The 12,653-nt window shown below is 52.5% G+C and overlaps 1 protein-coding gene and 1 pseudogene across 1 annotated transcript; both read left to right on the top strand.

Annotated features, from left to right (window-relative positions):
• Positions 1-2,635: 2,635 nt before the first annotated feature.
• Positions 2,636-5,519, top strand: LOC125638103 (perforin-1-like). Its single transcript, XM_048853394.2, has 2 exons — positions 2,636-3,219; positions 3,844-5,519. The coding sequence occupies exons 1-2, from the start codon at positions 2,687-2,689 to the stop codon at positions 4,961-4,963; spliced, it is 1,653 nt and encodes a 550-aa protein (XP_048709351.2). The 5' UTR covers positions 2,636-2,686; the 3' UTR covers positions 4,964-5,519.
• Positions 5,520-9,942: 4,423 nt separating this feature from the next.
• LOC125637849 (perforin-1-like) lies at positions 9,943-12,165 on the top strand (annotated as a pseudogene).
• Positions 12,166-12,653: the final 488 nt, after the last annotated feature.

Raw genomic sequence — 12,653 nt, 5'->3', positions numbered from 1 at the left:
ACTGTTCCCAGAGAGTAGTTATCAGTGGTTCCCAGGCTGGAAGGGCATAACAAGTGGGGTCTCACAGGGATGGGTTCTGGGTCTGGTTCTGTTCAATATCTTCATCAATGTTTTAGATAATGGCATAGAGAGTGCACTGATAAAGTTTGGGGACGATACCAAACTGGGAAGGGTTGCAAGTGCTTTGGAGGATAGGATGAAAATTCAAAATGCTCTGGACAAACTAGAGAAATGGTCTGAAGTCAATAGGATGAAATTCAAAAAGGAAAAATGCAAAGTACTCCACTTAGGAAGGAACAATCAGTTGCACACATACAGAATGGGAAATGACGGCCGAGAAGGGAGGACTGCGGACAGAGATCTGGGGTTCAGAGCAGATCACAAGCTAAATATGAGTCAACAGTGTAACACTGTTGCAAAAAAAGCGATCATTCTGGGATGTTTTCATAAATATAAAGGGAAGGGTAAACCCCTTTAAAATCCCTCCTGGCCAGAGGAAAAATCCTCTCACCTGTAAAGGGTTAAGAAGCTAAAGGTAACCTTGCTGGCACCTGACCAAAATGACCAATGAGGAGACAAGATACTTTCAAAAGCTGGGAGGAGGGAGAAAAACAAAGGGTCTGTGTGATGCTTTTGCCAGAGACAGAACAGGAATGGAGTCTTAGAACTTTTAGTAAGTAATCTAGCTAGGTATGTGTTAGATTATGATTTCTTTAAATGGCTGAGAAAAGAACTGTGCTGAATAGAATGACTATTCCTGTCTGTGTGTCTTTTTTGTAACTTAAGGTTTTGCCTAGAGGGATTCTCTATGTTTTGATCTAATTACCCTGTAAGGTATCTACCATCCTGATTTTACAGAGGTGATTCTTTTTTTTTTTCTTCTATTAAAAGTCTTCTTGTAAGGAAACTGAATGCTTTTTCATTGTTCTAAGATCCAAGGGTTTGGGTCTGTGGTCACCTATGCAGATTGGTGAGGATTTTTACCAAACCTTCCCCAGGAAGTGGGGTGCAAGGGTTGGGAGGATTTTGGGGGGAAAGATGTTTCCAAACTACGTTTTTTCAGGAACCCGGATAAACGTTTGGTGGTGGCAGTGGAAGTCCAAGGGCAAAGGGTAAAATAGTTTGTACCTTGGGGAAGTTTTAACCTAAGCTGGTAAAAGTAAGCTTAGAAGGTTTTCATGCAGGTCCCCACATCTGGACCCTAGAGTTCAGAGTGGGGAAGGAACCTTGACAATGTATTAGCAGGAGTGTTGTAAACAAGACACGAGAAGTAATTCTTCCACTCTACTCTGCACTGATTAGGCCTCAAGTGGAGTATTGTGTCCAGTTCTGGGCGCCACATTTCAGGAAGGGTGTGGACAAATTGGAGAGAGTCCAGAGAAGAGCAACAAAAATGATTAAACGTCTAGAAAACATGACCTACGAGGGAAGATTGAAAGAACTGAGTTTCTTTAGTCTGGAGAAGAGAAGACTGAGGGGGATGTGATAACAGTTGTCAAGTACATAAAAGGTTGTTACAAGGAGGAGGGAGAAAAATTGTTCTTCTTAACCTCTGAGGATGGGACAAGACGCAATGGGCCTAATTGCAGCAAGGGCAGTTTAGGTTGGACATTAGGAAAAACTTCCTACCTGTCAGGGTGGTTAAGCCCTGGAATCAATCGCCTAGGGAGGTTGTGGAATCTCCATCACTGGGGATTTTTAAGAGCAGGTTGGACAAACACCTGTCAGGGATGGTCTAGATAATACTTACCCCTGCCTTGAGTGCATGGGACTGGACTAGATGACCTCTCGAGGTCTCTTCCAGTTCTATGATTCTATTATTCTATGGGTCTACTCTGGGTAGCAGGGAGGGGTCAGGATATTGGGCTAGATGGGCCCATGGGCCTGATCCAGGGCAAAACGGAGGGAGCAAGATAAGAGGTTAGATGGGCCCAGGATCTCTTCCGGGGTGGTAACATTTCCTGCCTTCTTTCCCCAACAGCTGCAGTGTCAAGGTGGCAGCGACAGACGCTAGGGCTGATGCTGACCATGAATAACCCCAGAAAATGACCCTCCATCAGTAGTCCAACATAACCAAATCCACCACATGGCGTGGCCACAAGGGGGCCCCAGTAGGTTCTACGGCAAAGCCAGTCATGCCTAGCATGACCCAAGCTCCCGCTGCTCTTGCCGGTTAAAAAGCCATGACATGGGTTGTGCGTGGCTTTGCACTGTCCCCTAGTGGCCAGACCCAGCCACTGAATCAGCTCACTCAGTACAAGCCATGTGGCACCGCCCTCTAGTGGCCCCATTGAGGAATTGCAATGACGTATTATTATATTGCGCACCGTAGAGTAGGCATGTGAAACTATTCCTCCTCCTCATACTTAGTGATGGAATTACAACATCTGGGAAATAGGGAGGGGAGGGAATTGATGCAGATTAGGTAATCTGTAGTCAAATATGCAAATGAGGCATCACGTCATTTGTGGAATGCCTCCTAGAGCCCAGAGTTTTCGTAGGTGTGCAATAAAATATGGCTGATGTCGTCGGTGGTAGGTGGATGTCTCTGTCTCTACAACAGAGATAACTTACAGAACCGCCTGCCACTGGATTGTCACTAATTCTGGACCTCTGTGTGTCTGTTCCTCTAGGCTGTTCAGAGGCTGACGGCCTCTCCTTGGTGCGGGAACCCATCATATCAGCCATGCTCAGATTTGGTGCCTTCATCCCCCTCCTCTTCTTCATCTTCCCTGGGGCCTCCTCCCATTGTCACACAGGCACGGTCAATGAATGCAAGAATCACACGGCCTTTGTGCCCGGGCACAGCCTGGCTGGGGAGGGCATCGATGTGACCACGATGGCCAGAAAGGGGGCCTATCTGGTAGACAGCAGCCTCTGGCAACATCAGGACAGCACCTGCACCCTGTGCCGGAACCGACTTCAAGGAGGGCAGTGGCAGAGGCTGCCACTGGCCATGGTGGACTGGAGGGTCCGCGTCTCGTGCCGCCAGAAGCTGAGCAGCTCGGTGCAGCAGTCGGCGATGGGCATGATGGATTCGGCGGCATCCGCAGTGCAGAATGACTGGAAGGTGGGGCTGGACGTGCCTGTGAAGCCCAAGGTTAATGTGCAGGTGGCCCTGGCTGGATCGCACTCCAAACTGTCCAGTTTCGTGGTAGACCACACGCGAATGGACAAATACAGCTTTATGAGCCACGAGGTCTCCTGTGGCTATTACAGGTGAGAGCCAGCCTGGGTCGGGAGGGCTCACCTCAAATTGGGATCACAGCAACAGCACACAGTGATACGGGGTCTTTCCCCTCTATGGGGCACCAGCTCTGATCCAGACCTAGGAGGGCTGGCTCAGGGGGGCAGAGAATGTGACACAGAACCTTTCCTCTCTAGGGAACACTGGCTTCAATCTGGCACCAAGATGGGGTCTGATTCAGGATAATGGGGAATGGGACACAGGACCTTTCCCCTCTAGCAGGCACCATCTCCGATCTGGCCCCAGGCCAGGGGACTGGTTAGCTAGGAAGGCAGGGAACGCTACACAGGACCTTTTCCCTCTAGGGGGCACTGGCTCCCACGTGGGACTGGACAGTTATGGGGATTTTCTTCTCATGCATGTCAGGACAGCCCGGTGACCTGCTATGACCAGAGCGGGGGCAGTTTGTCAGAACAATCAAGCAGCCGGCAGTATCCCCAGCAAGCTTGTGAGGTTCAGCACAATGGGTGGTTGTTTTGAGTAGGAGCCACCTGCTTAGACCCTTTCTTCTGGGTTGGCTGGGGCCTTAGGACTGGCAGCTAATAACCTCAGCTGACTCACTGGGCGCACAATCCACCTCTTGTGTCCCTGACCAGGTTCCGGGTCAGCGAGACGCCCCCGCTCACCAATCATTTCACTCTGGCGCTGGAGAACCTCCCGGAGCAGTATGACAGCAAATCCAAGCTGGAGTACCAGCAGCTAATCAGCAACTACGGCACCCACTACGTGTCCCAGCTGCAGCTGGGGGGCCGGGCACGGGATGTGACGGCCGTGCGGGTCTGCGAAGCGTCAATGAGCAGCTTGACTGACGACGAGATCAAGGACTGCTTGAGCATGGAGGCAGCCGTGAGTATCGGAATGGGCTCAGTCAAGGGTGGGCACAGCAAGTGCGAGGAGAATAAGAAGGGGAAGGTCCAGGGGAGCTTCCACGAGACATATCGGGAGCGCCACGTGGAGGTGGAGGGAGGAGAGAGCACGACTGATGTGCTGTTCTCCAGGAGTGATGCCGAGGTCTTCTCGGCCTGGAAGGAGAGCCTCAAAGCCAGCCCCGGCCTGGTGTCCTATTCGCTGCACCCCATCCACATCCTGCTGGAGCAGGACGACCCCAAGCGGGAGGCGCTGAGGCGGGCGGTGAGTGAGTACATCCGTGAGAGGGCCCTGTGGAGGAATTGCACCCGAAGCTGCCCCCCGGGGACTCAACGCAGCGCCCATGACCCCTGCTCCTGCCTCTGCCCCGGGGATACCATGACCAACACCATGTGCTGCTCGCGGGAGCGCGGCCTGGGGAAGCTGATGGTGACAGTGAAGACGGCCAGCGGCCTGTGGGGGGATTACTTTACCGCTACGGATGCCTTTGTCAAGGTCTTCTTTGAGAGAAGGGAGATCCGGACCGGCACCATCTGGAACAACAACAATCCCGTCTGGTACGTCCCCTTGGACTTCGGTACCATCCGCATCACCAGCGCCAGCAAGATCCGCATAGAGGTCTGGGACGAGGACAACAAGTGGGACGATGACCTGCTGGGAAGCTGCGACATCCCGCTGGAGGCTGGGGGGCCCCACCAGAAGGATTGCTACCTGAACCATGGCCGCATCTGGTTCCAGTACAGCCTGCGCTGTGGGCCCCACCTCGGGGGGCCGAGCTGCTCTGATTATGTCTCCCAGCCACCCCAGCTGGGAAGAGCCAAGGGGAAGGAGGTGGAGGCCTTCTGGTGAGCCTCTTAGATAGGAGATCGGAGAGGGGCATGGGTGTGCATTGGTCAATAGCACTCCCTGTCCAACCATTTGCTAGTTCCCGCTCTGCTGATGCTGCTGAGCTTCATGCTGTCCCTCCTGCTTGGGAATCGGGGTCTCCTATGCCCATAAGAGACGTCTGCTCCTGTGGGTCCGTTATCCTCACAGCTCCCTCTGGGAAAACATCCCATCAAGAACCGTCCATTTCAAATCCATCAGACCAGCCTGTCCAATGATTCCAAGCATCCAATGTATCCATCCAATCAACAAACTAATGTATGTACCTACTGCATACCTGTTCTCAACCTATTTACCATTTTGGGTTGCATATGCAGGGGAGGTTGCATTGTGGGTTGCATATGCGGCTCTCTGTGTTATTTTGGCCACATCCGCAGTGCATATATATTATCTGTTTGGCCCTCAGATGTGACACGAGCGTCAGCTGTGCGCTGACTGGGGCACAAGTGGCTGCGGGTTGAAAACTACTGATCCAGTGCATCCAATATAACTAACCAAGCAACCGACTAAGGTCTTAAGTACATCCAACCAACCAATGAATGTCCCAAGTACATCCAACCAACCAGTCAACCAAGATGTGCAGGCCGGGCAACCAATCCACCGCCCCATGTCTTCAGCCACCAACGGTATTTATCTGTCTAGTGTATCCACTGGGAAACTGATGTTCTCTGCAGGAAGGGATAAGGTCCAGAGCTTAGCCCTGTCCTATTGCGGCTTCAGTGATCAACCCTCTGTAGAAATCTGAAGATATTCCAGGGTGGACATGGTTCAAAACACCCAGCAGATGGGCCGGGGTTCCAGGGGGAGGATTCATTAGGGGGCTGTTCCCTAAATGTTGTTTCTGTTGCTTTCCACAATTACCCAGCTGCTTTGGGGTTAGTTATATCATTATAAATACACAGGCCCCACCCACCAACCAGCTGGATGTTCTCTGCTCAGATGGTCGTCACAGATGATGACGTATCACTCACCGTCAGGAAGCTTCAGAGTTAATACCCAGGAGAACATGCCACAGGGCTATTGATTGAGGCTGTCAGCAGGCTCAGGGAGATGGCACTGCATTGGGGTCACATTTGGGAAGAGCAAATTCTCCCTAATTCAGGGATTAAAGATTCTTCCTGCCTCGCTTCTACCTGCATCTGGTGAGAGCCTAGATCAATAGCTCCACAGTGCACCTCACTGATGATGGGTGTGGTTAACTCTGAACCCTACTGACTGCAAGTTAAACATCTCCAGCCTGGAAAACTACCATGCAGCTTTGCAGCACCACTGCAAAATGATTTGTTTCTGGGAGGATTCCAGGTCTCTGGATCTTTGCAAATGTATCTCCCTGCCTCAATAAACATGTGTGAAATCAAATTTCCAAGCAGGAAGTCTTGTGATTTTTCTAACCTCAGTGGTGTTACGAATTACACCTTGTAGGACACGCACACAACTGCTGCGAATTATACCTGGTAGGACACGCACACAAGTGCTACGAATTACTCCTGGTAGGACACGCACACAAGTGCTACTAATTACACCTTGTAGGACACGCACACAAGTGCTGCGAATTATACCTGATAGGTCACGCACAGTTCGAATCTAGGCTGAGGCACAGAAATAAAGTCCACAACTGCAGAGTTCCCAAAAGACACTAAGTTTATTACGTTCGAGTGTGGTGCCCCCTTGCTAGCCAGGAGGGGACCCTGAATGCAGATTATACAAAGGTTATATACCTTTTAGCAAAGCATGTTGCCCTCGTGCATCGGAAACCTTAGCCAATAAACAAACCCTTGTCTTATTTACCACCTATCCCTGCTTGGTGCATTCCTCGTGCTATACCAGTATGTTAATTACACAGCATGGTCCTAAAGCCATGCATCAGTAACTTTTATTATCAGGATGGGAGGCCTCACATCAAGGCCAAGAGACAGGGAGTTAGAGACTGACAAAAACCAGATACTGGGAGTCAAGGCAGGCTGGAGACAAGGAGGAGGATTTTCACAGGGATTCAGTATCTAAGGATCACTCCTCCTGGTGTATGATGTGCTGGCATTTAAACAATGGTGGGCCCCAAACCAAAATGGAGTCACATGTGCTAACTTTTCCTTAACAGTGGGCCGGACCTAGATCTAGAGTCGAAATGAGCGGCTACAATACGTGCTTGGGAACACTACGGGGAGCTCTGGGATATAGGGAAGCAAGGCTGGCAAGACAGGGGAGCTAGACAGCTGGATGAATTTGCTGCAATGGGGAATCTGGTGTAATGTGGCTAATGCCAGTCAAAGGAAGTGGCTTCTGTCTGGTGCGGTGTGGTGGGGGGGTGTGACGCTCTGTACCTCGGGGGAGCATCCTAGGTTGCTGACCTAGGCAACAGCAAAAGAATCTGTTAGACTCTCGAGGGAGTCACCCCCTTCCCTTGGTCAATTTGGGACTGCAATGAGGTAATGCTCACCTGACTCTGAAGGGGGTCCGGGGGTCGGGGGGGGGCAAAGCCAAGAGAGAAGAAAGGACATGGTAAAAGGGAGAGACATTTGCCATGCTCTCTCTCTCTCTCTTCCACCTACATCTACGGACACTACACCAAGCGAATGAAGCGCTGATCAAAGGGGAGAGTTTGGCTGCAGAGCAGCCAGCCAGCCTGTGGTAAGAAGCATCTAAGGGCTTGGCTACACTTGCGAGTTACAGCACAGTAAAGGAGCCCCGGGCGCCCTAGCTCACTCCCCGTCCACACGGGCAAGGCACGTAGAGCGCTCTGACTCCACGGCTACAGCGTTGCTGGTCTCCACCTCGGCGAGTGGAATAGCGTTTGCCGCACCCCCCCCTGGAGCGCCGCGGCGCCAATGTGAACGAGGTGTTGCATTACTCGTCAGCCTCCGGAAACGTCCCATAATCCCCTTAAGTCAAGTGGCCACTCTTGTCATTGTTGTGAAGTTGGCTGCAGGAATGCGGAAATGCCCGTTGAAAGCTCCGTTTCGGAGAAGCCGGAGAAAAAGTAAACATTTACTGTTTGCTTTGAGTGAGTGAGAGAGAGGCGGGGGGCAGACGGGGGGTCTGAACTCACAAGATAGCATGCAGACACACTCTCAGAACCCCAAAAACCCACTCTCTCTCCCCCCACATACACACAACACACTCCCTGTCACACTTCACCCCCCCTCCCCCCATTTGAAAAGCACATTGCAGCCACTTGCATGCTGGGATAGCTGCCCACAATGCACCGCTCCCAATGCCGCTGCAAGTGCTGCAAATGTGGCCACGCCAGTGAGCAGTCCGTGTGGACAGACTGCAGGGCTTTCCCTACTGCGGTCTACGAAGGCGGGTTTAACTCACAGCACTCTACATCGGCAAATGTAGCCAGGCCCTAAGTTTGTAAGGGCATTGAAAGCGTTAAGATCAGCTTAGAATGTGTTTTGCTTTTATTTCATTTGACTGATACTGACTTCTTGTGCTTTGACTGATAATCAGTTAAAATTTATCTTTATAGTAATATATCTGTTTGTGTATTCTACCTGATGCAGTGCGTTCGGTTTGAAGCGTGTCAGAGACTCCCCTTGCGATAACAAGCCTGGTACATATCAATTTTATTGTTAAATTGACGAACTTATATATGCTTGCAGCATCCAGCGGGTATAACTGGACACTGCCAGACGGAGGTTCCCAGGGTAGTGTCTGGGACCGGAGATATTGGCTCGTGTCGTTCGGTTGCACAATACAAAGAGCAGCTTGAATGCGAGAAGTTGTGTGTGAACAGCCCAGGAGTGGGGGTTCTCACAGCAGAGCAGGGTAAGGCTGGCTCCCAGAATCAAGCATTGGCGTGACCTAGCAGATCACCAGTCCAGATGACACCAGAGGGGAACGTCACAGTGGGAAAGAGCTACAGGGAGATGGGCCGTGTTATTAGGGGGTATTAATATCCCCCAGCTGATATTTGCAAGACACTGCTATTGCCAAGGGATCCAGAAGGGGATATGAGGAATTTTCCTTCTAAGGGGATTCAGCTCTGATCTGGCCCTAGAGCAGGGGGATTGGCTATCTCAGGGGGCTGGGGAATGGGACACAAGGCCCTTCCGCTCTTGGGGGCGCTGGTTCTGATCTGGCCCCATGACTCTGATCTGGGCCTTTGTTCCAGTCTCTTTCAGGCATCTCTTGTGGGTGGAGAGGCCATCTCTTGAGCCAGCTGAAGACAAAATGGAGGGGGTTCCAGGGCCTTTTATATTCTTCCTCTTCTGGCCAGAAACCCCTTGTTCTTGTGTGCAAAATCACAGCAACAAGATGGAGTTTGTAGCCACATGGACAAATCACATGTCCATGAATGATTCAGCTTTTTGCAGGCCGACACCAGTGTTTACATGTTAGTTTGAACGTTCCCAAGGACAGCTCACATGTGGATTGGCGTCTCCCAAAGTCCACTGTCAATTAAATATTTCTTGACTAGGCACTTACTGAGAATAGTCCTTTCTCAAGAAGCTGACCAAATGCTTCCCTGAGGCTAATTAGAATCAAACACATTGAGATACAAGTCCATAGCCAATATTCATAACTTAAAATACAAAAATGGTACACACATACAAACAGCATAAGCATAACCAGCAAATACAGTCTTTCCATAGACACCCAATTTGACCTCCTCTGTACAAGACTTGGTGCAGCCATAGGACCCTGGGTGCAACAATGATCTATACGGTCACAGTTCATGTCAATAATGTCACAGCATGGTGGACTGGTGAGGATCTTTCCGTAGCGTCCTCCTGCCCCACTACACACCGAGTGGCTTCAGAGCATGTCCCTGCAAAGTACCTGGCCTTAGCTGGCACGGCCCACTTCCAACCCACTACCCCCTGGCCCTAGCCCTTCCCTCTACCCCAGTGCCCTGGGGCTAGGATTCACACTGAGTGTGAATCAGCTAGTTGCTGAAGCGCCCTGACAGGGAAAGCAGGCTGGGCAAAAGTGGGCGTCCCATGGCAGATGGTAGAGCCGAGATGAGTGGGAGAGGAGATAAGGACATGGTGAGGCTGATGAGACACTTGGGCCAATATAGGTGACTCGTAGTGTTGCTCTCCTCATAGACCCACTAGTGGTTGGGGGGGTAGGGGGCGGGGTGCAAAAATTCATCCCAGAGCCCAGATCAGGAAACGAGGAGCCACAAAGACCAGGTCAGGATGGGGGCTGGGAGGCAGGAGATCCCAGTGCAGCATGCTCCCATCTGTAGGCTACCTCTGCTCCAAGGGGCTGAATGCTAAGGTCACAGAGCCCAGGTCAGGAAATTGGGAGCCATGCGGCCCACACCAGTATGGAGCTGGGACATAGCCCATCCCAGAGCAGAATGCTCCTGCTGGGAAGGAGACCAGGAGAAAAGGGGGCCTGGGAGATGTGACACAACGGGGGTGGGGTTCCCGTATCCCCCTCCCCTAGACTCATGGCCCCCTGCCTGGCAAATGTAGCCCCTATGAGTCAAGCTATAGCATCAGAGCCACACAGCCGAGTTTCTAGAGGCAGGAAGAGCAGTTCTGACCACGTGGCTTCCTCTTGCCCCTCTCTGCAGCCGCTCGGCACTGGGGCAGGGAGAGAGCGCCTGCGATGTCAATGATTGGGTTGTGGGGGGAGACCCCAGAGCTCCCTGCCACGCCCGCTGTCAGGACAGTCAGAGCTGCCCCTCCGTCCAAGCCTGGGCCTTTCTCATCAGGAGAGAACCCAGGGGTCCTGCCTCCCACCCACCCAGCTCACCCCAAACATTAAGCCTTTGTCATGAGCACTCACTGGACAGGTAGAAATCTTTACTGTGAGATCTGTTAAATTGCTTCTTTCTCCCAGATCTAGACCCCAGAGATATGAAATGTTCAATGTCTTAAGAAGTTCTATCTATCTGTCCCCATAACATATTTACAGATCAATCTAATCTATCTATCCATCCACATTCACCCCCATCTCTCTCTCTATCTCTCTCTCTCTCTCCCAACACACCCTCGTATCTATCATCTTATAAGTCTCTGGCTTTCAGTAAACTGCACTTTTGTGGGTATCACTTCTGTCATTCAATTGTGTGAAAAACACTGCCCCACCAAACAAGTTTTACTAACAGAAAGTGCCGGTGTGAACAGCTCTTGGTCAAAGAGACCAACCTCCCGGAGCAGTAGGACAGAAAATCCAAGCTGGAGTACCAGCAGCTAATCAGCAACTATGGCACCCACTACATGTCCGAGCTACAGCTGGGGGGCCGGGCGTGGGACGTGATGGCCGTGTGGGTCTGCGAAGCGGCAATGAGCAGCTTGACTGACGATGAGATCAAGGACTGCTTGAGCATGGAGGCAGCCAAGAGTATCGGAATGGGCTCAGTCAAGGGTGGGCACAGCAAGTGCGAGGAGGAGAAGAAGGGGAAGGTCCAGGGGAGCTTCCATGAGATGTATCGAGAGCGCCATGTGGAGGTGGACGGAGAAAACAGCACGACTGACGTGATCTTTTCCAGGAGTGATGCCAAGGTCTATTCAGCCTGGATGGAGAGCCTCAAAGGCAATCCTGGCCTGGTGTCCTATTTGCTGCACCCCATCCACATCCTGCTGGAGCAGGACGACCCCAAATGGCTGGCACCGATGCGGGCAGTCAGTGAGTACATCCGTGAGAGGGCCCTGTGGAGGAATTGCACCCGAAGCTGCCCCCCAGGGAATCAATGCAGCGCCCATGACCCCTGCTCCTGCCTCTGCCCCGGGGATACCATGACCGACACCATGTGCTGCTCGCGGGAGCGCGGCCTGGGGAAGCTGATGGTGACAGTGAAGACGGCCAGCGGCCTGTGAGGGGATTACTTTACTGCTACGGATGCCTTTGTCAAGGTCTTCTTTGAGAGAAGGGAGATCCGAACTGACACCATCTGGAACAACAACAGTCCCGTCTGGAACGTCCCCTTGGACTTCGGAACTGTCCGCATCACCAGCGCCAGCAAGATCCGCATAGAGGTCTGGGACGAGGACAACAAGTGGGACGATGACCTGCTGGGAAGCTGCGACATCCCCCTGGTGTCTGGGGGGCCCCACCAGAAGGATTGCTACCTGAACCATGGCCGCATCTGGTTCCAGTACAGCCTGCGCTGTGGGCCCCACCTCGGGGGGCCGAGCTGCTCTGATTATGTCTCCCAGCCACCCCAGCTGGGAAGAGCCAAGGGGAAGGAGGTGGAGGCCTTCTGGTGAGCCTCTTAGATAGGAGATCGGAGAGGGGCATGGGTGTGCATTGGTCAATAGCACCCCTGTCCCCCAGAGCATTTCCTAGTTCCCACTCTACTGACACTACTGGTGGGTGCTCTGCACCCACTGGAAGCCCCCTGCACCCCCACCCCAGCTCCCTTCCACCTCTGCTCCGCCTCCTTCCCCTGAGCGCGCTGCGTCCCGCTTCTCCCCCCTCCCTCCCAGCGCTTGCCGCCGTGAAACAGGTGTTTCGCGCAGCAAATGCTGGGAGGGAGGGGGAACGCGGCGCACGCAGGGAAGAGGCGGGGCCAGGGCGGGGATTTGGGGAGGGGTCTAATGGGGAAGGGAGGGGGCGGAGTTGGGGCAGGGACTTTAGGGAAGGGGTTGGAATGGTGGCAGGGCCGGGGCGGGGAAGGGGTGGAGTCGGGGTGGGGCCGGGGGGGCGCCTATGGTCATGTAAAGTTGGCGCCTATGGTCATGGCCCCCCTGTCTGG

This window comes from Caretta caretta, chromosome 6 (assembly GCF_965140235.1).
Source record: "Caretta caretta isolate rCarCar2 chromosome 6, rCarCar1.hap1, whole genome shotgun sequence".
NCBI classification, from domain to species: Eukaryota; Metazoa; Chordata; order Testudines; family Cheloniidae; genus Caretta; species Caretta caretta.
The sequence above is the reverse complement of the archived record's forward strand: the minus strand, read 5'-3'. Positions and strand labels throughout refer to the sequence as shown.

Bases quoted from the DNA above. Each gene is read 5' to 3' on its own strand.
- LOC125638103 (XM_048853394.2), top strand. From the start codon at position 2,687: ATGCTCAGATTTGGTGCCTTCATCCCCCTCCTCTTCTTCATCTTCCCT. The intron at 3,220-3,843 runs GTGAGAGCCAGC...GTCCCTGACCAG, and splicing joins GTCTCCTGTGGCTATTACAG to GTTCCGGGTCAGCGAGACGC.